This window comes from Pollicipes pollicipes, unplaced genomic scaffold, assembly GCF_011947565.3.
Source record: "Pollicipes pollicipes isolate AB1234 unplaced genomic scaffold, Ppol_2.1 Scaffold_4219;HRSCAF=4965_pilon_pilon_pilon, whole genome shotgun sequence".
NCBI classification, from domain to species: Eukaryota; Metazoa; Arthropoda; class Thecostraca; order Pollicipedomorpha; family Pollicipedidae; genus Pollicipes; species Pollicipes pollicipes.
Genome location: NW_023596448.1, coordinates 9,146,729 through 9,170,113, shown reverse-complemented (window position 1 = coordinate 9,170,113; position 23,385 = coordinate 9,146,729). Strand labels below are relative to the sequence as shown.

The 23,385-nt window shown below is 55.8% G+C and overlaps 1 protein-coding gene across 1 annotated transcript in view; it reads left to right on the top strand.

The window, feature by feature from the left end:
• The window catches only part of LOC119095777 (semaphorin-1A), a gene marked incomplete at its 3' end in the record, with an annotated part of 76,013 nt that extends 53,002 nt beyond the window's left edge, over positions 1-23,011 (top strand). The window contains 4 exon segments of the mRNA XM_037218632.1: positions 7,408-7,496; positions 13,102-13,243; positions 18,084-18,340; positions 22,866-23,011. Of these exon segments, the coding sequence (XP_037074527.1) occupies positions 7,408-7,496; positions 13,102-13,243; positions 18,084-18,340; positions 22,866-23,011 (634 nt within the window).
• Between the last annotated feature and the right edge of the window lie 374 nt (positions 23,012-23,385).

Genomic DNA, 23,385 nt, shown 5'->3' with positions numbered 1-23,385 from the left:
CCCCAGCTGTCTCGCCTGTCAGAAAACTTTGCTTAGTCGTGTACAAAGTCGACGTCTCGTCGTATGCGATTGCCGTATGGCTGCGTGATCGTTTGTGACAACATAATGCTTTCCTGTTTGAACTCCGAAGTCCTCCGTGAGCGTCGCTTTGCATGGTGTGAACGCGGCCGGGTGTCTAACTGCTTCGGACTGTGTACTATCTACTTGTCTAGTTGTCTTTTAGCGTGTGTTTGACTGCTTTGGACGTAGGCGCGGCGTCTGTTGGCCCGCGTGATCGTTGTTTTGGCGCGTTTGTGACGTTCGTGCCGCAGGCGCCATGTTTGCTCGCTCATAACACGGACCGCCGGTCTAGGCGTTCATGACGTCATCGCCCCCCCCCCTCCCCACGTGTGAGCGCGCCGCCCCGGCCACGCTTTGGGCGCTGTTTGACGCAACGTCCAGTCGTGCGCGGCCCGCCTCGCCACCTGCCAAACGGCCCCGACATTGATCAGGGACGAGGTGCAGGCTGAGCCAGGGCCGGGTCGCCGGCGGACACCCAGTGATAACTGGACTGGAAAGGAGGGGGGCCAGGGCCGGGCCGACGGCGGACACCCAGTGATACTGGACTGGAAAGGAGGGGGGCCAGGGCCGGGCCGACGGCGGACGCCCAGTGATACTGGACGGGGAGGGAGGGGGGGGGGGGGGGGGGGCAGGGCCGCCAGGGCCAGGGCCGGGCCGACGGCGGACACCCAGTGATACTAGACTGGGAAGGAGGGGGGGGGGGGGGGGGGGGCAGGGCTAGGGGCAGGGCCGGGCCGACGGCGGACACCCAGTGATACTGGACTGGGAAGGAGGGGGCCTGGGCGGGGTCGCTGGCGGACACCCAGTGATACTGGACTGGGAAGGAGGGGGCCTGGGCGGGGTCGCCGGCGGACGCCCAGTGATAATTGCACTGGAAAGCAGGGGTGGCCTGGGTCAGACCGCGGCCGGGCCGATCACCCCGGGGCGTTGGGAGCTCGAGATGCTGCGTTGGCTGGTGACTGACAGAGGGCTGTCTGCGACCGCCCGTGAAACGGAGCCGTCCATTGGACTGAGGTTTTGGGTGACATGGGCCTTGGGTTTGGGTAAGGCTTGGGTGTATGACTGCTCAGCTGGTGCTGGAGCAGGCGGTCAGCTGAACACCTTGGGGAAGGGAGCACCGGCGGGGAGGAGACAGCTGACTGTCCGCCGCACCGGACCGCCTGTCACCCGGTCAGAACCCCGCCGAGGCGGGCCGAGGGGGATCACGCCGGCACACCTCAGCAGACCTCGGGCGCCCCGAGCCAGCCCAGCGGTGGCAGCCGTCCCGTTGGGGCTGCCCACGTCCCAGCGCCGATGATCCAGCGCGTGGCGAACCAGAGGACCTGGTCGTCCTGCCGAATGGAGGGCAGTCCTGCGGGTCACATCTCGCCGTGCTCGGCGGCTCTCCCGGGTTCGTCCGCACCCCGCCGTCCCGCCGTGAGGGGGGGGGGGGGGAGCTGTCATGCGGGCCGCATCTCGCCGTGCTCGGCGGCTCTCCCGGGTTCTTCTGCACCCCGCCGTCCCACCGAGAGGAGGGCAGTCCTGCGGGCCACATCTCGCCGTGCTCGGCGGCTCGCTCGGGTTCGTCCGCACCCCGCCGTCCCGCCGTGAGGGGGGGGGGGGGAGCTGTCATGCGGGCCACATCTCGCCGTGCTCGGCGGCTCGCTCGGGTTCGTCCGCAGCACGACGGGCCGCGTCGTGCCCACTACAGAGCCAACAAAGTGGCGCAGCGAGGTCATCACGTGCGTCTCTCGGGAACCGGTGGCCCTTTTGTGTGTGCAGTTGCACTTAATGTGATCAAATAGCCCGAGGCGTCGGATGTATTATGCAGGCAAATTATCCGTGAGCCGGCCGGTTCGAGTCATTTGGTCCATTGCCAGTGTCGGCCAGCCGGGGGCTTCGGGTAATGCGGTGATCATATACGTTTTGAACCGGTGAAACAGCAGTGAAATGAGTCGAGGAGCCCCGACAAAAGCCTGTCGTTTACGTTTATGATTATGCGCTAGATTGCGTTTGTCTACGAATCGCATTGCCTTGCTGAAAAGCCTGACGCCGCTACTTAACCTGTACCACAGGCAAGTTACGCCGGTACTAGTTTTGTTTGACGCTCTGTACTGCAAACAATGTTTGTTTCTAGAGCGTTTGTCTGCTGCTGCGCCTAAGTATGCCTGCTTGAGCGTGAAAGGAATAACCTCTTGTTGACGTTCTATGGCGCGTGCTGTTAGTTCGGTGATGGCAAGCTGAGACGACAATTTGCGCGCCGAGTTGGTCTCCGGGCCGCCAGGTATGCCATCCCCTCAGTCTGTGCGGTCCAGTTCCGTTTCGCTCCGAAGCCTTCCCCCTTCTAAAGACGAGCTTACTGAGGACGAAAGCGAGGAGCACGCACGTGCACAGTAGTAAATCGGACGTCCCCGCCTCTTTCAATGGTCTATCCACGTGTATGCTGAGGGAGTTCCTCGCTGAGGGAGTTCCTATGCTGAGTTCCTATGCTGAGGGAGTTCCTCGCTGACATGGCACGTGCGTCAGGACAAGTGCAGCTCCACTGCTCGGTTGTCCCTGCCTCTTGCCGGTGTCAGGCGGGGTACAGGGAGAGTGCGGGAGGCACGCGGCCTCCCTCCCCACATCATTTAGCGCCGCCATCGACCGGCACCGGGTAACAGCATCATTATAACGCGGAATAGGATTACGGGAATGGCCCGAGGCGGCGGTGGCGCGGCGGCGGCGGCTGCAGCTCGGTCGCTGATGCGGTGGCTCATCGGGGCTCAATACACTGCCGAGTCAGCCCCCCCCCCCTCCCCCTCCCTCGCCTCACCGTCGTCCGAGCGATCTTCATCATCGGCTCTGACTCATCCCATCATCAGCCGGAATCCAGCGTCTTCTCCGTCATCCGATGATTACGTCCGGCCTTCCACTTTGTCTTCTGTCCTTTCCCCTATTTTCAACACCCCGTCTTCTCAGATTGTATCCCACTGTCAGCTAGGTACGCAGGATTTTACAAAGGTCTTGTATGTGGAGTCATCGTCTTAATACATGCCGTATATTTGGTAATGGAGGCGGAGGAGACACGTGCCTCTGGGGGCTCCTATGTGCGTACGCCCTTGTCCGCCATCATTTGACACCAGATCTCCCTCTCTATCCTCATCACCCTCATCAGAGACTTGGACATCGTAATCAGCAGCTTTCACCAGGCCTCTCCGCCATCAGGGGCCATCTCTATCTGGTCTGTCTTGTAATCTTCAGCCGACATCCAACTATCAGCACTCTGTCCCTGCCCGGTCGCCCAGTCCGATGAGCCAGTGTCCGTCCGCCGCCACCTGGCCTCCCAGCGCCCAGGCTCTCCGCCAGCAGAGGGCGAGGCCCTCTATCAGCAGAGAACCTCGTCCGGCTCGGCCTTCCGCCGCTGTCACCCAGCAAGCGTTCACATCAGGTCAATATTGTTTCAATCTCTGTTTTTCGCCGGCGTCGGCGCGCGCCCTCAACAAATTCGTCGGCCGCTTTCATCCCGCTGTTTATACGGGCCGATGCAGCCAGTTTGTCCCGCGTCTGTGAGGGGTGGAGGGGTGGGGGGGGGGGGGGGGCGTCTTGATGCCGTGCTGGGCGCAGCGCCAGGCGGGGGACGGCCGAGTGTTGGAATGGGAGGGGGGGGGGGGGAGGGGGGAGGGGTGTTCGGGCGCCCGCCAACGCTCGCTGGCCCGACATCAAAGAAGGGATTGGCGAGGAAAGCCTGACCGACTTTCGTGAGGTGGGAATTACGTGATCGTCAGCCAAAAACGTGCTGTGGAAAAAAAAACGCGGCGGTGGTTGACTTCTCCACCCGCGCCTTCTGAGGCACTAAACAGTGTCGGACCGAATTGCAGATGGATTTTTTACACATAGATGATGGATCTTCCTTTCTATCTTTTTTAGAGAAAGGAACCGCCATGTAGTAAACTTCTGTCCTACCGGGGATTAGCCAACTACCACTTAAACAAACCCCGTCCTCTTGGAAAACAATGCGCTGTGAATATTCCTAATTTTCCGAAGTTTGATATCAAATTGAAAGACCAGCCGGCAACTTTTGCAATCAACATCCCGCCACATGGCTTAACTAGATATCTTTTAATCAGAGTGAGAAGCTCTGTTAACTATCGTCGGCCTTCGTCCGAGCCCGCCCGACGCGTCTAACGAGCGGCGTTTCAGAGGATCCCCTGGTTCACTCGACATTACACATTGACATTGTATTAAACCCAGCGCTGTCGGTCACAAAACGGGGAGAAGCACAACTTCCTGAAAGTACGGCCAGGAGACTGGCTCACAACAGAGTTGAGATGAACCCCTCAACCTGAAACTCTGTAAAATGAAGCACCACACCGGCATCCTCTCCGCCACCGCGTTTAAATTTCACACCCTTGGTCGAGCCCGACAACATGGCGGCCAGCGGTCCCGGGCAAGGCGGGTCCCGTCCGCTGGTGACCCGTTGGGCAGCCGCTCGCCGGCGACGGGCTACTGCCGTCGGAAGCGATAGCTCGTGCCCGCGGGCGGTGTTTCTGTCGCCGGGAATGCTGGCCGGCAGTTTTATGGCCCCAACTCGGCCCGTTAGAGGCGCTGGCACACATCACGCTCGGATCATGGCGAGCATTTCTGCGATTTAGACAGTTATCTATCCCACTTGGAAGTAATGTGACAAAGGGTCTGCTTCTTTTGCCGTCCCTTGAAACCCTGCCTCGCACACCCGTGCCCCCTCCCCCTCTCTCTCTCTAGCTGCGCTTCAACCTCTATGCTCAAGCAGTATGGCGAAAAAGCTAGAATACATCTTCAAGCTACCCAAATGCCACGTTTTGTCCCTGTCGTTTCTCAGGAAGCTGAAAGGTAATTACTAGGCTCTCTGGTCCGTGTCTGCGCAGCGTGTAATTCTTGGCCTCTGCGCCTCGATGTGTGCCTGCTCTTGCGAAGGGTGATCAGCAGCGACCAGATACCATAAAGCTACCAATAAACGGTGGACCATACCGCATCCAAAGAGTGGCTCTGTGTTTAAGGATTCTCCCTGTCCAGGATATGGCCATTTTGCTTTTTATTCCAGTCAGACACTTACTGTCTGGGTCTCAATCGAGGGCTAAACTTACTCTCGGGGCTGGTGCCGAGCATCGAGCTCACTGAGGAGCAACCAAGCGCCAGTCTCAATTCGAGCTGGTGTCAAGCTCCAAGCTCGCCATTCGAGCTGGTGCCAAGCTCCAAGCTCGCCGTTCGAGCTGGTGTCAAGCTCCAAGCTCGCCGTTCGAGCTGGTGCCGAGCCCTAAGCTCACGATTTGAGCTGTTGCCGGGCCCTAAGCTCACCATTTGAGCTGGTGCCGAGCCCCAAGTTCACCTATAGAGCTGGTTCCGAATACCAGCCTCGCCCCCGCCGACCGACCTTTCGAGCCCTCCCGCCAATCAATGGTGCGTCTTTTTCCAGGAAAGGTCGCACTGACCCATGGGTGATGAGTTCAGCCACCAGTTCCCAAACCTTGACCTATGGAACTCCTGTGATCGCGGAGCCTAGCCTGGAAGGGAGACCGCATTTGTGTGGCGCGTGACTGCTCCAATGACGGCTTATTTCGAGGAATTAGGATATTAAAGTCACGTCGTGGAAGTCGTTCATCGTTTTCAAATCCTGTGCTGTGATGGTCGTTTGATCTTTCCAGGGCCTACTGTCTTCCCAAAGCAACAGGAGTGCCGCGCATATGTGCTCTGGCAATCACTTAAATTGGCAAATAGCTATGATCTTGTATCCAAAGGGACATACAACTAAAAATTAGTATATCAGTCTCCTTGCTGCCTTGAAAACAAAGCATGCCAAAGCCAAACGGAAGATGATGTCGGTTGAGTTAAGCGAAATCCTTACAGAATGGTGTCATTGGACATCAGTTTAAGTAACAGTTGCCTTTATTCTGCCCAGCCTGCCCAATAGAGGCAAATTATTTGATGGAGATCTTTTTTTTCTATCCCAAAAAGTCCCTGTGCCACGAGGGGGCTCATCTGAGAGGCTAAAATATATCGCTCATCCCTAGCCACGCTGTATGACACATCGATCAGAACCGAGCAAAATGTGTGGCCTATGACATGCCATTTTTAAACGCATGGAGCACGCCTTTTGCACACGGCTATACCGCCACTACATTAAGAGTCAATGATAGGCATCGCAGCGAAACAAACTACGCGGGATTGCGTTGTAGAACTACATCAAAGGCGGCTTGATTGGCTTAATGCATGTGAAACCAGGTCAAGAAGGTCCCAAATGGTTTTCATGGAACTATTTGGATTTCGCGCATCGGGCTCAGCTTTACCATTCGGTGACCTGACATTATTGTATATGTGCACCGCGTTATCGCTTAAAAGGAATGTTCCACATTTTGAGATATTAAAGTAGGCATCATATGAGATAAGATAAACTCACTTATGTCTACTGGTATGCATTAAAGGCGAAAAGACTGCTCTAGACAGCATGATTTCTTTCTTTAATAAATATGTTTCGTTATACGTCATTGCCTGATTGCGTCACCATGCCTTGCAAAGCATTCCTTGAGAGCCAACTGACGGCCTTTATATCTAGAAATTGTGCTTACGAATGCCAGATGTGAACGGCCCGACAATTGCATTTATCTTGGCCTAGAGCACTGCATTGTTGATGAAATGGCAGGATTTAAGTGACGTTTTTATGACGTCATAGAGGACTGGATGCTATTGAAATAGTCTGCCCGAGATAGTCTGCACATCTTCGCAGGCGTGCAGTTGAAAAAATAACATAATAAGGTCTTAGAGCTGTGAACTGCACCGAATGATCTTCAAGATGACTATTTCGGTTCAAAACTTTTTACAAATGTGGACCTACCCCCCCCCCCCCTTTAAGATTGATGGGATGCAGGGGCTCAAAAAAGGAAGCTCTTTGGGTGCATATTATGTCAAATGAACTTTTTCGCATGCTTGAACTCATAATGAGAGGCACGATCTCGACAACTAGATAATGACTCGGTGCTTACCATGCCTGACAACCGTTCCGGCCCAGGCTGTTCAACTGCGGATCCGGACTGATCAATCGACGCCTAGACGCCGCATGCCTCGTCCCAGCACTACGCTGTCCGGATCCGGGCGCATTGTTCTCTGAATTCGTGCTGTGTTCTGTTCTGATCTGTTGTTTAATGTGATGGCATCTGTGATGTCATGTTTGTTGTTGGGTGTCGTGATGTTTGAACCAATATCTGGTGCCTTATCGGACTGATCTGATGCCATGTGTGCGACCTGATCGCACGGTGGCACAATTGCCATGTGTTTTGTACCTGCATGGCATTACCCGAATCTGAGTGTGTCGTGTTTCTACATTGCTGTAACTGGATCTGGCACGTTCTGTTCCAGATCCGGATTTCGTCAGCTCTTTCGCGATGGGCGATCACGTTTACTTCTTCTTGCGGGAGACGGCTGTTGAGTACATCAACTGTGGCAAGGTAGGATGACAGGCATAGAACAGGCATGATCACCTGCCGCGATGACAGGCATGATCACCTGCCGCGGCAACAGACATGGTCGCCTGCCGCGACGACAGACATGATCACCTGCCGCGACAACAGACATGATCACCTGCCGCGACAACAGACATGGTCGCCTGCCGCGACAACAGACATGGTCGCCTGCCGCGACAACAGACATGATCGCCTGCCGCGACAACGGAGATGATCACCTGCCGCGACGACAGACATGGTCACCTGCCGCGACGACAGACATGGTCGCCTGCCACGACGACGGACATGGTCGCCTGCTGCAACAACAGACATGGTCGCCTGCCGCGACAACGGACATGGTCGCCTGCCGCGACAACAGACATGGTCGCCTGCCGCGATACCACTTTAGATATTGCCTTGTGGTGTTTGAAAATGTTGTGTATCCCAACCTTTGGCAATGAAAGCCATGTTTCTTCAAACGTGTTGTCCAGTACATCTGAACCTCAATCTCAGGGCATCGAGCCTTCAGAGCATTTCATTTAGTGGTTCCAAGTGGAAGGCTATAAAATGATCATGTCAGTTTGCTTTTGCTGTGTTTTTGCTGTGGAAGTGGCCACCGACTGGGTTCAGTGGATACGTTTGAGCCCTCTAAAGTAAGTTCCCTTTGCCGCTAACTGTCAAGATGGCATATATTAACATTGAAACGTGGAACAAAACAGCCCCTAACTTGTTATAGAACGCAAAGTGAAATGGTTATGGTCTCCTTTCCGTTTTTATTTCCCACCTCTACTCTTGCGAGTTGTCCAGCCAGTCTGTTCCCTTAGTATTCCGTATTTTTCTTTCATCTTAAAATAATGGAGAATTTAGGCTCATCTTCGTCTCGGTTAACTGCAGTGAACTCTGCATTCATGGACGTAAGTTTGTGTCATCGAATGCAAAAATGATTGCTTTGAAAATGCAGAATGCTGGCCGGGAAGATCAGTATAAAAAATACCAAAATTTCGGTGCTCGTATTTCGTACTGTTCAGAAGCCAGAGCTTAAATTATTAAAGGAGTTGTTACACGATGCTGTCTTCCTTCTACACCATCATTGTGTAGAAACCCATGGTTGCACATCTAAGTTTTGAGGAGGGGGGGGGGGGGGGGGTGGAGAGGGAAGGAGGTTATTGGTATTTATGATTAAACGGTCGCCGAATCGGTGATGCGTTTTCTTCTTTTACTGACGTCATTGCGTCAGCCGTCAGGATTGGTCGTGACGTTAATGGTCTGAGTTGCATTCTCCGATGAATAATGCACCATTATCGTTGTTATACTAATGCCGCTAAAAGGTATTATTAACGGGCATATACAACATGCTCTGGCAAATCGATGCCATCATTCAACCTCATTAGAAATAGGCTCGTGAGGAACTCTATGTGGAGGGCGCTGCTGCCGTGGCGGCATTCTGTGTTTTATTTGACGCGATAAAATCGCAAATGACGTCATTTGTCGGGCTGCCATTGAAGGGCGGCCCGTGAGAGCGTGCTCAGAATGAACGCCTCATTTGGCAGGCGTCAGCTGGTTCTGGGGAACGGGCGCAGGCGGGGAAGTAATGCATGCGACACGTGTGCAAACACTTAGCGTAATGTCGCGCCATTCTGCAGTGCACTCGTTACGCGCTCTTGTTTGGCCGATGTGTTGTTCATGTGAGGTAGGGTATGCTGAACGCTGCGGTTGCTTTACGACGATGTCTGGAATCATGAAGACATACCGCCTCAGTGGTGGAGCTGATGCGTTACCATTGTTGGAACCCATTCCCTTAATTGTTTGCAAATGTGCCACCCTGAATTGGGTGAACACTTACCTAGCAAGCTGTGAAAAGTTTTAAATCGCATTTTCTGCGGTGTGATTGTGCGGGATGTGCGCCCTCGCCCTCGCTGTCTTCCGAGCTCTACATCTGACTGGGTGCCAGGGGGCGTCACGTGACCGCGGGTCTCCCGATTCGCCGGGGGTCAAGGGTCTGCCGCTGAGGCGGCGGCAGAGACACGACGCTCGCAGTTGCCAGTTGGTTTTTGGACGAGTCCAGGCGAATACACGCTACGTTCTCTTTTACATTTTCTTACACAAGCGCCACATTACTCCATGCTCCATGCTTACGCCAAGCTCCACCTTCGACATCCCAGTAACATTTGCTCAGTTAAATTCACTTCATTGGCCTTCCAGGATTTGCCGTGCCTAATTACTGAAAGCTGTATTACCTAACTTTAAGTAGCCCACCAAATAGCTGATGCAGAGTACCAAGATCTCCCGCCTATCTTTCCCTCGTTGTGACTTCGAGGTAATGCTTTGGTGCGGTGATACGAACTAATGCAGTGCTGCATAGTGACCTGCAGATATTTTGAAACTGTTGCCGATGCTTTAGAATGGTTTCCCGAAAGGCGGCCTTTACAACGAAGTGACCATATGCACGAGAAAATGTCCGCTGTGTCTGGGCCGCGCGCAGCCCAGCACGGCCGTTGGACACAGGCGGCGACCGTGCCGAGTCCAATAAGGACGCCGCCTGTGGACGGACGGGCCGGCGGCTGAGCCCCCTCCCACACAGCTCCACCCCCCTCTCCCACTGCGTGCCGTCCGTCAGCGGAAGCGTCCCGAGCGGTGTGCTAGGACCAGCTGGGTCACCCTTATTGGCTAGGTTTTGCAGGTTGGTTGGCGTTGAGCTGTGATTGTGTTAATCGGGGACCTGTGTACTGCTGTAGTGTGGTGGTCTTCGAGTGTGTGAACTGGAGGTGGAATGGCCGGTATGTGCATAAAATACCAGCCCGTGGAGTCAAGCCGCAAGGTACAAAACCCATTGGTGGTTGTTATACTGCCTCGACAAACACTGGCAGGTGGAATGGCAACGAGTCAATGGTGCGATTGCTGATTTTAGAATGCAAGCATTCCAATCACCGAGTGTGGCAAAAACACGTATTATTCACCTGCAGTTTTCGAGCAACTTGCCAGAACTCCTTTGAAGGCTGTTTTTGCGAAAACGCGCCATCCGTCAAAGCTCCCGCAAGATTGGCCCGGCTATTAATCATTAGAAATGACGAGTATGTGTTTCTGGGATGGATTTTGGGCGGAAGACTCGAAGGACACTGATACTTCCGTGTAGCACCGGCTGGGGTATGTAATGTCTCGTCAGATTTTACTATGTGCTCAGAGTGTCGTCATCCTGCGCTCCGAAATGAAAGAGGCGAAATAGAGTGAATGAGTTGCTGAAAAAGATCTTTTTAGTTGACAAGATGAACTGGTGAGAGCATTTGCCCCGGACGTAAAGATCACCCAAGCTCCGGGATGTCAGTCGAAAAGAGTTCAGAAGACTCGAGAGATGTCGCCTTGGGCGCGTATGCATATGCTTCTAAAAGTTTAGTGGAAAGCTTGGCTGGAACGGCGAAATAACCTGTAGTGCCAAAAGGCTTGCCTTTGCACATGTTTTTTATTTTTAAGAAAGAACAGCTTAAGCCCTCTAAACATTACGGGATTTTTTGTTGTTATTCTCGGTTATATGAATGTCCGTAGAGTTTTCCGATAAACACAGTCTTCCCCGTAATCTTTACATAACCGTTGCGCGGGGTCAAGGCCGCGGGGCGGAGCTAGTCTCAACCTTCCACCAATCACAGTGGCTGACCTGCCATCGCACTGCAGCCGACCTGCCATCGGCTCTCATTAAAATTGTAAATGGCGAATCGATGCCGTTATTGCCGCGAGACCGGCTGCCGGACCTCCGCCTCCGTCGGCAGCGGCTCTCGCGGTCCTCGTCTGTCGGCAGCGGCTCTCGTGGTCCGCCTCTGTCGGCAGCGGCTCTCGCGGTCCGCCTCTGCCGGCAGCGGCTCTCGCGGTCCGCGTCTGTCGTCAGCGGCTCTCGTGGTCCGTCTCTGTCGGCAGCGGCTCTCGTGGTCCGCCTCTGTCGGCAGCGGCTCTCGTGGTCCGCCTCTGTCGTCAGCGGCTCTCGTGGTCCGCCTCTGTCGGCATCGGCCCTCGCGGTCCGCGTCTGTCGGCAGCGGCTCTCGTGGTCCGCCTCTGTCGGCAGCGGCTCTCGTGGTCCGCCTCTGTCGTCAGCGGCTCTCGTGGTCCGCCTCTGTCGGCAGCGACTCTCGTGGTATGCCTCCGTCGACAGCGGCTCTCGTGGTCCGCCTCTGTCGGCAGCGGCTCTCGTCGTCCACGAGAGCCAAGGCCAGGCGAGCAGCGTCCACATGAAGACCTGATGGACCGACTTCCGTCCGGCGGCCGACGCCGTGCTGGGCACGGATTGGGACACGCCTCTTACCTTACTCAGGACAGTTAAAAGGCAGTTCAGGGCAGTATGTGCCTTTCAGAAGGCGCTGTAAAAGTGCACTGAAACGCTTAACGCGCCACGGATGAGCACAATTCCGCGTGTGTAGATGAAAAGTGTGGTATATCCTGATCCTTTTGACGTGTCTACCTGGCATTTACAGCTGGCAAGATGTTCTCACGCACCTATTGCTTTATACCATAGATTTAGTGAGAGGTGGGGTGGGGGCACGTCACCACCAGGAGTCAGTGTCTGTGCACGCGCCTCTTTCCCTCTGCCTCGCTGCTATTCCGGTGGTATCCCCCTCCGCGCCGTCTCCGGCCCTGCCCCAGCCTCGTCGCCGGGGACGACAGCGGGCGCCGTTGTGCCGTGCGCGCCCTCTCGCGGACGCTCGTTCAATTAGCGCCAGCCGCCGACGGTGTCCGGCTAATGAAATTGTCTCGCTGGCGGAATTACGGCATTAGTGGCGCGCTTATGTAGTGCTGCGACGTAGTCGGCGCACTTGGTCCCTGGGCGAGGCAGACCGCGTGCCACCGGCTGATGTCTCGGCGGCTTATTCAAGTACAGCTCGTCGTCTTATTCCTGGGGTATGCGCTTCCTTCATCTTCTCTCATTAAGCACGCAGGGGCGCGCGCGCCTTCAGAACTGCCGTTTCTAATTTCATTTATTTGTTTCTTCAAGACGTCGGCTTTGCTCAAGCCGTCCAACCAACGAACCGCGTTCACGGTCTATGCGGCTCACTTGGGCTCTCTCGCTCTGTCTTCTAGCCATTCACTCGTCCACTCATCCTTACTGCTGCCCGCTTACGCATGATCTCAGTAGTCCGTCACCTCCCCTTTCCCCGTCTACACTCGGCTGCCGCTCGTATCACTCTTAACCTGACGTGGAGCATTTTTGTGGGCCTGCAGTGCGCATCATACGCCACTGGTGCCACACATGGGTCGAACAAGTCGGTAAAATGATATAATTACGTACAGGTAATTGTTTACATTCTTGGCATAAACTGAAAGTCATGGCGCTGGCTGGTAGCTTGAAGCTGCGAAAACCTCACAGGCTTGGCTGATCCAGGTTGTGTTCGCTGTAGATGGTTGAGTTACGTATTGCGCGCTCCCGAAATAGCGACTTTTCGGAGGCGTCCCAAGCGACCGACACCTCCGCCCGCCCTAAGGTAGTGTGGATGAAGGCGGCCGCCACTGCTGACCCGACCCGACTGACTGTGACCATTCGTATTCCAGAGGGTGTACTCACCCGACTAACTGACCACCCATATTCCAGAGGGTGTACTCACCCGACTGACTGTGACCGCTCGTGTTCCAGAGGGTGTACTCACGTGTCGCTCGGGTGTGTAAGAGCGACCTGGGTGGCCCCAGCCGCTTCAAGCACACTTGGACGTCCTATGTGAAAACGAGGCTCAACTGCTCCGTCAGCGGGGACTTCCCCTTCTACTTCGACGAGATCCGTGAGTCACACGCGTCGAGCTGCTGCGCGCTCGCCAACAAGCTATGCAAGCTTCCCGCTGCTGTCGACCCGCAATTGATATGCGCGGGCGGCCGGCGAGATATCAGACTGGGCGAGAGCTCTCCTCCTTGAATATTCTGCGGCTGCCCCGCGAAGAGAATGCCGAGCTGCGGGCCCTGATGAGCTCTGTAGACCCAGCTCCGTCTCGGACCAACTTCGTAAGCCCCCGGCTCGGGCGCTTCGCTTGTTGAGCCCTGGCCGTCGCCTGCGCGTGATGCCATCTCCCTGGAATGCGCCGGCTCCGTCGCTTTAAGTGTGCCACTGCTTCTGCCGGCACGACCAAGCCTTCCACTGGACGAGCAGCTCGTCCTGTGGACGAATCCCTCCTCCGGTGAACAGATCGTGTGTCCACGGGACGGATCTTCATGCGCTGAGAAAATGTCAGTTTCGATGGCCAACGAACTCGTTCAGCACACGTACGCCGTTGCCTTCCGTGCGACTAACTCATCTCCCGCTGAATGACGAGACCGAAACCTTTGTAGCCTGGACGGGCTGCTCGGCCGCGCTCTACGCTCCCGCTCCACCGCAGCGCGCCGTCATCGGCGGGGTGTCAGTACGGTCCGGGCCAAACCTGCAGACGCCGCGGTGCTGTTCTTGCCGGCGCTGGCCCTGCGAAGAGCGTTGGTGTTGGCCTGCCGTAGTTCGGTGATGTGGCCGCTAGATGTAGCTGCGTGCGACTGTCACTCCAAACCTCTTAAACTAATAATAGGCGGCCGTCAGTTCTTTTAACTCGCATGACCACTTACCCAGCGCTGGCTCGGAACTCCTCCACCACGGGTACATAAACCGAATATGCAATCAGTCATCTATTTAACTCCCGAAGGTAACTTGGTATAAAATCACACACCAATGTTGTTCTCAGCATTCCATGTTCGCAGGGCCTCTGCGTGCGACGTTCGAGTCTAACTCCGAGCCAGCATGCCCCGCCCCTGACCACCGTCGGTCGAAGCACCACCCCCAGAAGTCAGCTCCCAGCCGGCGTCCAGGGATCGATAGCATGTCCTCCCCTGCTCCCTCCCCCTCCCAGTGTCCGCAGGGAGACATCAGCCCAATCTGTCGGACCGGCCAGGGCGCTCGCTGATGGGTGTCAGACATCTAAATCATGCCGGCTCATTATCGCAAAGAGGGTTTTAATAAGGAGCAGGGTGTTCACCAGTATATCACCGCCCACGCTGTCGGAAGAAGTTTTAGTGCGGGCACATTGTAAATCCTGCGAGGCAAAGAAGAGGTCTTACAGTAGAAAAAGTTAATTAGTGTTCGGAAATTGTTTGGTAATTCTTATTTCTGGCTGCTTTTGCGTGTGATGTCCGTTTCGCAAAGCCTTGCCAGTGTGAAACATTCGCACGGTTTATAATGTGGCGATGGAATAATTGTTTGGACTATTGAACTATGCCATTTGGACTTTACGACGCACTCAGCTGTTGGGGCCATATAGAGTAGCTTGCCACTCACCCTGACATGAAGGACGGGCACGGCAGGGAATCGAGCTACGCGGCTCTGGTTTCCAGACGCGCAAGTTAGCCATCACAGCTATAGGTACCCCTTGTTCGGGATCGTTCTCGTCTAGTGTGTTAATACGTGCACCTGCATATTTTTTATTGCCTTTATACTAGTTGCCTGAAATATAGATGTAAAGTTTCAGAGACTGCAAGCTGTGAATATTTATGGAAAATTCACACATCATGAGACGATCTACTATATACTATATATACTATATTCACACACTATATTTCTACTATATATCTATATTTCTAAGATCTACTATATTTCACACACTTTGCGAACTTGAACACGGTTGATTCGATCCACCAATAACGCCTTGTGTAATTTAACATTACAATGCAACAATATGAGGGAACCTGTATTGCTATCCGTACATCCCTGTGAAAGGACCAGCACACGGTACGCCTTCTCCACATCGGTATCAGACAGACACCTTCCAGAGCCCTGTCTCATTCGCCCACCCCCCGACGCCTATCGAACCTGCGCTCATCGAAATTCCGCCGGGCGACCGCGCTGTCTCCAAGTGGCGCCAGCGGCGTCGATCGGATCATCCTCTCGTCCAGGCCGCTTCCCCGCACGCCAGGGACGGCTGCCGGCAGCGCCCCGCACGCCAGGAACGGCCACCGTCAGCGCCCCGCACGCCAGGGATGCCCCGCACGTCAGGGACGGCCACCGTCAGCGCCCCGCACGTCGGGAAAACCCACCGACAGCACCCCACACGTCAGGGACGACCGCCTTCAGCGCCCCGCACGCCAGGAACGACCGCCTTCAGCGCCCCGCATGCCAGAAACGGCACCGCACGCCATGGACGGCCACCGTCAGCGCGCCGCACGCCAGGGACGACCACGATCAGCGCGCCGCACGCCAGGGACGGCCGCCACAGCGCCGGCGGTCGGCCGATTGTGCGGGGTCGGCCGGCCGGGGGCGCCCGCCGGTGGCACCGGCTGGCCGAGGGCGCCGGCCGGTGGCACCGCTCGCCCGCGCCCCGTATCGACCCTCGGCCGTCGCCGTGTTTTGCCCTGGTCGGATGTGTCTGTTTGCGGACGGACCTCGTCGGGATGTGTCGCCGCTCCGGCGGCGGTGGGCCCGTGCCAGCGGCCTGGCGGCGCTCGGTCAATGCCTGGCCGACGATCGAGTCCGAGATCATCGCGCTGCGGGCTGGTGACGGCGCTTGGCTGAGTGAATTCTGTTTGGCGCTGGTCCGCATTGGCTGCCAGTTCCAGACAGGAGATCGGTCATTCGAGGGCAGTGCTGGCCTGGGTCATTCATCGGTGCATGCACCAGTCTGGGGTGATGGCGTCGCTTCCACTGGCGAATATCGATGCCAGTGACAGCCTCTGGTGGGGAGAACTGAACTCCCGGTCACCTAGCTCGCGTACCAACGGACCGCCGTAGAACAGACATAAGTCGGACCGACATCGGACCAACAGCATGCTCACGCTGGAAACGCGCTCGTCGTTGAGGACGTGAAACAACTTCAAAAACACTTGAATCAGACTATATAAGGGAACCGAGCAGTCAGGCTGCAGTGCAAGCGCAGGGGAATCAAGCTGTTATCCATTTATTCTATCGTCTGTTTTTTTATCACCACGTATCACCACATTGTTCCTCGCGTAATTGCTTTTGGCGTGACCTAAACTCAGTAGGAAAGTTTGGGGCTCTTTAAGAAGTCTGTAAGGTTTGAGGTTTGGACACCATGCCACTTGTGATCGACTCGCGGAAGCCCTGGCATTATCTACGCTTCAAATCGAGGTACCCTCCGAATTCAGTTGTGTGAGTGCCTCTTCGAAAAGCTCGCGGTGTCCCTTTTCTTCTCCGAATAGCCCAGACCCGCCCAATAACCGATATCCGCCTTCCTCACAGCGAAATGCCGGCCGAGATTGAGCAGCGAGGTTCCACTGTCTGCGAAATCGCCTATCGCTGCCTTTGGCCGCGGCGACCCGTGGGCGTCCCTGTGCCTGTCGGTTGTGGTTGGGGGATGTGCCATCTTGCTGTGCAGTCGTGCGGTTCCCTTAGAGGGTCTGCAGTTTCCTTTCGGGTCGCATCGTTCTCCTGCTTCAGGGGCGTGTTGTTCGATGGACATGCCTGTCCGCTTCGTGACCGTGCGATTCCCTCTAGGAGCGTGCCATTCGTTTTTTGGGGGCGTGTCGCTCCCTCTTGTCGCCGGCGTGTTTGTTTGGTCGCCGATGGGTAGGTGGGGGAGGGGGGGGGGGGGGTGCACCTCAGGGTGGTGGGGTCGATGACCTGGCTGAGGAGTCATCGGCCGCCGGTGATATAGTCACAGCCGAGTCCAACGCCACTCATTCACGTCATGTTCTGTCTGCTCGTGCTGAATGGATGGCTCGGCACGAACAATGGGCGGCGTAGATGAAAGTGGACGTCGCTGATCCGGCCCATGCAGATGTGTTCTCCAGCAGTCAGGCCTCGCAGTGTTTTACTGGGTCCTCTTTTGTATAATCTCAGGAAGCTCATGTCAGTGTTTGTTCCTCAGTCCTGCATAAAAACCTCGGTAGCCTTGTTATACTTTCCCTTAACCTACGCCCTGGGTAAATCCGTCCAAATGGCTATCCACAGACATGTAACATTGATCCACATATGTCACAATGATATTGTTATCAGCTTTGACAATCCATTACGCGGGTTATCTTTGTTTTCCCTTGTCTATGCCCAGTTGGCCATCTAAAACACCGCTAAATGAAGCAGGCTATGCTCAACTGTCCTCAAATGAAAGTCTCAGAGTTCCTCAGCAAAGCCTTTATATAACCCGCGCGACTGCCTTTCTGAATACTTTAACGTCGGTAAAGTTCTCCCTCATCTGCAGATAAGGTACCACGGCATCTGATACCAACGCACCTGCGGGTACATGTGTCCGGACACTGTCTGATTCCCGCCTTCATCTAGAACCTACTTCTACCCATGGCCTCTCTCTCTCTCTCCCTCTTCTCTCTCTCTCTCTCTCTCTCTCTCTCTCTCTCTCTCTCTCTCTCTCTCTCTCTCTCTCTCTCCTCTCTCTCTCTCTCTCTCTCTCTCTCTCTCTCTCTCTCTCTTCTCTCCTCTCTCTCTATCTCTCTCTCTCTCTCTCTCTCTCTCTCTCTCTCTCTCTCTCTCTTCCTCCCTCTCTCTCTCCATTTCTCTCTCCCTCTCTCTCTTCTCTCTCTCTCTCTCTCTCTCTTTCTCTCTCCTCACGTTGGCACAGCCATGTCAAGAGGACATCTTAAACACTGTCCCTCAGCCAGAGCACCTCCGCGTGCCGTGCCCACATTTCCTCCTGCTTTCAGTCATTGCACTCAACACCAACATCATACCGCTGTCTCTGCCTCCGCCGCAGATGGCGACCTCGGACGTCGTGGAGAGCAGCTACGGCGGCGCGCCAAGAACCGCCTCATCTACGGCGTGTTCAGTACGCCGCCGACACGCCATCGGCGGCTCTGCTGTCTGCGCCTTCCGGCTGCAGAGCGTGCTGGACGCCTTCTCCGGCCCGTTCAAGGAACGAGCGTCGCTCAACTCCAACTGGCTGCCGGTGGCCGCCAGCAAGGTGAGAGGCGGCGGCGGGGCACGCCCGACGCGAGGCAGGAGTGGGCCGGGGCAGACGCGGCGGGCCGTCACCCCGTTCCAAGGCCGGGGGTTTGCCAAGGATGGTCGGAATGTGTGAGGAGAGCCCGCGTTTTGAGGAGCGACAGCGCTTGTTTGGCCGAGCGTGTGGGGCCCAGACGGACATTCGGCGAAGCTGCGGCTGCGCTAGTCAGCCATGTCACCCAAAATCATACGCATTCTGGCACGAGGACTGAATATCTTGTACTTGAAGTCATCAAAACCATCAATGAGTTTGGAATCTGGGAAGCGTTGGGGATTTTGCCTTCACATTTTGTTTGAAAAGCAGTTCTCGACGCTACCAATGCGGTTTTGGACACAATGCCATATTAAGGACCTGAACTTTTTCCAGTCTGCTGAACTGCTCACTGGTTACTTCACTGGCGTTAGATGACCCTAGTCGCACCATAAATAAGTATAAATCATTGCATGATTATGTCATAATGAATCTAAGATGTGGGCGCACCGTTATCTCAAGCTACTCTGGTTATGTAGGGCTCTTCTCCAGCTGTCTCAAGCTTCGTCCCGTTGCGATTCTACTGCACCTCCAGGATAAGCTCCTTTTGTTTAGCACTGCGCTCTGTTTCAAATTTTGTGTCCAAGTCCCCAACGCTTATCAGAAACGAGTCTGCAATATCTTCGGCCATTCTAAAAACCCCATACTGCAGGGCCATTTCTTTCACGGGGAGGTCATTAGGATCGTTGCGCGAATGGAGCCGAACCATCAAAGGGGCCGCCAATGCGTCTCCTTCTGCCGTGGAATTGCCGCAATTGTCGGTCTCCTCCGGCGACTGTGCCGTCTATTTCTGCGAGCGCGTCTCGCTCCGATCTGGCGTCTCCGCCGCCCCGCCGGCCGCCAGATCACGCGCGTATCGATTGCAGGGGACTGACGGTTTAATAGCTTATCCGGGGACACAAAGGTGACGACTCGCCGTACGGCGGGCGACTCGGCGGGGAGGGAGGTACGCCGTCACTGCCGGCGGAGAGGGAGGTACGCGTCACTGCCGGAGGAGAGGGAGGTACGCCGTCACTGCCGGCGGGGAGGGAGGTACGCGTCACTGCCGGAAGGGAGGGAGGTACGCCGTCACTGCCGGAGGGAAGGGAGGTACGCCGTCACTGCCGGCGGGGAGGGAGGTGCCCCGTCACTGCCGGAGGGGAGGGAGGTACCCCGTCATTGCCGGCGGGAGGGAGGTACGCCGTCACTGCCGGCGGAGAGGGAGGTACCCCGTCACTGCCGGAGGGGAGGAGGTACGCCGTCACTGCGGGCGTGGAGGGCAGGTACGCCGTCACTGCCGGCGAGGAGGGAGGTACGCGTCACTGCGGAGGAGAGGGAGGTACGCCGTCACTGCCGGCGGGGAGGGAGATACGCGTCACTGCCGGAGGGGAGGGAGGTACGCGTCACTGCCGGAGGGGAGGGGGGGTACGCGTCATTGCCGGCGGGAAGGGAGGTACGCGGTCACTGCCGGCGGGGAGGGAGGCACGCCGTCACTGCCGGAGGGGAGGGGGGGGGGGGGTACGGTCATTGCCGGCGGGAAAGGGAGGTACGCCGTCACTGCCGGCGGGAGGGAGTACGCGCCAGTCACTGCCGGCGGGGATGGAGGTACCCCGTCACCGCCGGCGGGGAGGAAGGTACGCAGTCACTGCAAGTGGGAGAGAGGTACGCCGCCACTACGGGCGGAAGGAGGCGGTACGCGACATCGGGGCGAGTAGGGAGGGTACGCCGTCGCTGCCGACGGGCGCGAGGGTGGAAAGTTCCACTCTGGAGAGGAGGAGGAGGAGAGGTTGCTCCAGGTCCGGAGGTAGGCTTAGGAATATGTGAGTGGCAAGGCGATGTGCCCCGGGCGAGGATGATAAATCACGAGAAAGCTGTCGAAATTGCGGAGCATGCGGTGGCGAGGAGAAATTCGGGTGATTATGAAGGAGAACGCGACAGTGAAAGGGAGGTAGAGTTCACAGAAGCAGCGGCGGTTACTCAAAGAGTTAAGCCAGAATGCCACCTTTTTGGAATGGTTTATTTGTTCATTAAGGGCGTAAGCGATCCACAGACGTAATACCGATTAGGAAAACAGCACAATAAAACCCACATGGAACGAGAATCGCGGTAGAGAAGGAGCAAGGAATGGAAAGTCAGGGAAAGACGTCTTCCCGGCGGGAAAGCGGTGTCAGTCCGCCTGGCGGTAAGCTCGGAAAGACTCTACGACGTCAATGCGGCTGGAAATTTTAATGATAGGGAAATGAAAAATGGCACAATCGGGGCGACAGCTCAGCCAGCAGCAGGGATTTTACGGCGGCGGAATGAGGCTCGGCGACCAGCTATTCAGCAGGCTGCTTGTGGCCGCGCGGTGGTGGAGAAGTTCGAGGTGTGTTGTCGATTGAAAACACCCTGACGGCGAAGCATTGTGTGCGCAGGCGGGCTGAGAGGTGCTGTGGACGGCCCAGCACCCCAAACCTCAAGTTCGCTCCCCTGTTACACGGCTCGGTGACTTCTAACAGCTCGGTCGTCGTTTGATGAGGCTGCCGGGCCCCGCCTGGGAAGTACGCGGCTTTTTACCGTGTTGGTCCGTAAATTAGGGATGTTTAGTCCGTTAACGAACCCCTTTCTCGCCGTAATGTGCTGTTAGCGCCATAACGAGATGCACTGGGAAGCACAAATCTTTTGAATATCAGCGGTCTGTGTATGGGAGGTGTCTTGAAATTTACGTGGCGGAAGGTAGTGTTGTTGATGTTAGCTTTAATTGTGGAAAACAAATGTCATAATATGCACCGCGTATAGCGTGCTCTGCCCCGACAATTCAACTCCAGTGAGTCTAGAAGTTGTGCTCAAACATCCATTGAAACTAAAGTAGAAAAAGCTTGTAGAAACGGTGGCAAACGCTGGGCGCTGGAATGCGGTCATCCGCAGCCCTGTGCACTCGTATCGTACGTCTCCCTGACCATCGCATCGTCCGTCTCCCTTATCATCGTCTCGCACGTCTCCCTTATCATCGTCTCGCACGCCTCCCTTATCATCGTCTCGCACGCCTCCCTTACCATCGTCTCGCACGCCTCCCTTACCATCGTCTCGCACGCCCTCCCTTACCATCGTCTCGCACGCCTCCCTAACCATCGTCTCGCACGCCCTCCCTAACCATCGTCTCGTACACCTCCCCAACCATCGTCTCGCACGCCTCCCTAACCATCGTCTCGTACACCTCCCCAACCATCGTCTCGCACGCCTCCCTGACCATCGTCTCGCACGTCTCCCTTACCATCGTCTCGCACGCCTCCCTTACCATCGTATCGTGCGTCTCCCTTACCATCGTATCGTGCGTCTCCCTTACCATCGTATCGTGCGTCTCCCTTACCATCGTCTCGCACGCATCCCTGACCATCGTCTCGCAAGTCTCCCTCACCATCGTCTCGCACGTCTCCCTTACCACGTCTCGCACGTCTCCCCTACCATTCTTTTCGCACGCCCTCCCCAACCATCGTCTCGCACGTCTTCCTGATCATCGTCTCGCACGCCTCCCTAACCATCGTCTCGCACGCTTCCCCAACCATGGTCTCCGCACGCCTCGCCAACCAATCGTCTCGCACGCCTCCCTGACCATTGTCTCGCACGCCCTCCCTAACCATCGTCTCGCACGTATCAGTAACCCATCGTCCCGCCATGATCCAGTCCGGTTGTCAGGCATCGCACCGGTTGATTAGTGCGCAATAGCTGATGTCTGTTATGGGTAGGCCAGTGTTTCCCAGCGAGGCTATGTGCTAATACCGTTGCCATATTTTACTCATTTATTGTTAAACAATATCGCGGACGACAGGTTTACGATGCCCAGTTGCAGCTCAAGTCAGGGAGTTGGTACTTGACAGCCGATAGTCGACGACGAAACCAAATAATGTACCCAGTTAGCTTATAATTAATAAAGTTTGTTAATTACACACCTGAAGATCTTTACGTGATTCGCACTATACTAATGCGATTTAAGTGGTGAGTTAAAAGCTCAATACTCTAAACTGACGGCTGTTTCATGAATGCCTCGGCATGGGATCTGCAAGCGAGTATGTGCGCGATATCCAGAACGGAAAGTTAGTGATGCGCTGGGTACGTACAAACAAATCCTGTATGATTGTATGAATCAAGGCAAACATCATGTTGAGTGAAAGCTGGGGCTGCATGACCCGCGCTGACCTGCTGCATATCTTCCACGAATGTAATTCATCTGTGACGATGACATTTGAGTTTGCTAATCTCGTAAAAATGCATCACTGCAACTGCAACAAAAATGCATCAATGCATCAACTGCTGCAGGGTATGTTAACAAACCAGGCAGCGCCCGCAGACTATGACTATGCTCTAGCCTCTCCCGAAGCTCAGTTTCTCGTCTTGGTTTGTGTTCGTCTGCAAACACGATAGTACTTGACGCCGGCCACTTCTCCCAGTGCCCCAGCTGCCTGCCACAGGACTGTAACGATCTCCATCGTCGCAGGTGCCTCAGCCAAGGCCTGGTCAGTGCGTCAACAACAGCAAGACGTTGCCGGACATGACGCTGAACTTCATCAAGACGCACCCGCTGATGGACGAGGCTGTGGGCGCCTTCTTCGGCGGTCCGATCCTGACCAGGACCAGTCTCAGGTGACCACCAGCAGCCCATCGCCGGCCAGTGCTGCCCTGCCCTGCCCTTGCCCTGCGCCGGCCAGTGCTGAGAAGGGCAGTGTCCACTCCGGGCGCCTGTCTGTTTTCCCCCAAAGGCAATAGCTTCCAGCTACATTCGACCAGGTCGGGGTGGTATTGTGCACGCCTAAGTGAGGAAATGGTGCTCGATGTGTTTCGATGCGGCGTGTCCGACGGATAGTGCACCAGTCCCGTAGCTTCTTTGGCGTCCAACGACCAACGAACACCTGGCTGGTGGAGAGTGAGCTCGTTTTTCTGACTGGCACTTTCCGGACTATATTGATGGGCCTCTGGGTTGAACAGACTGGGAGGCTTTTTGTGGAGAAAGTCGTTTG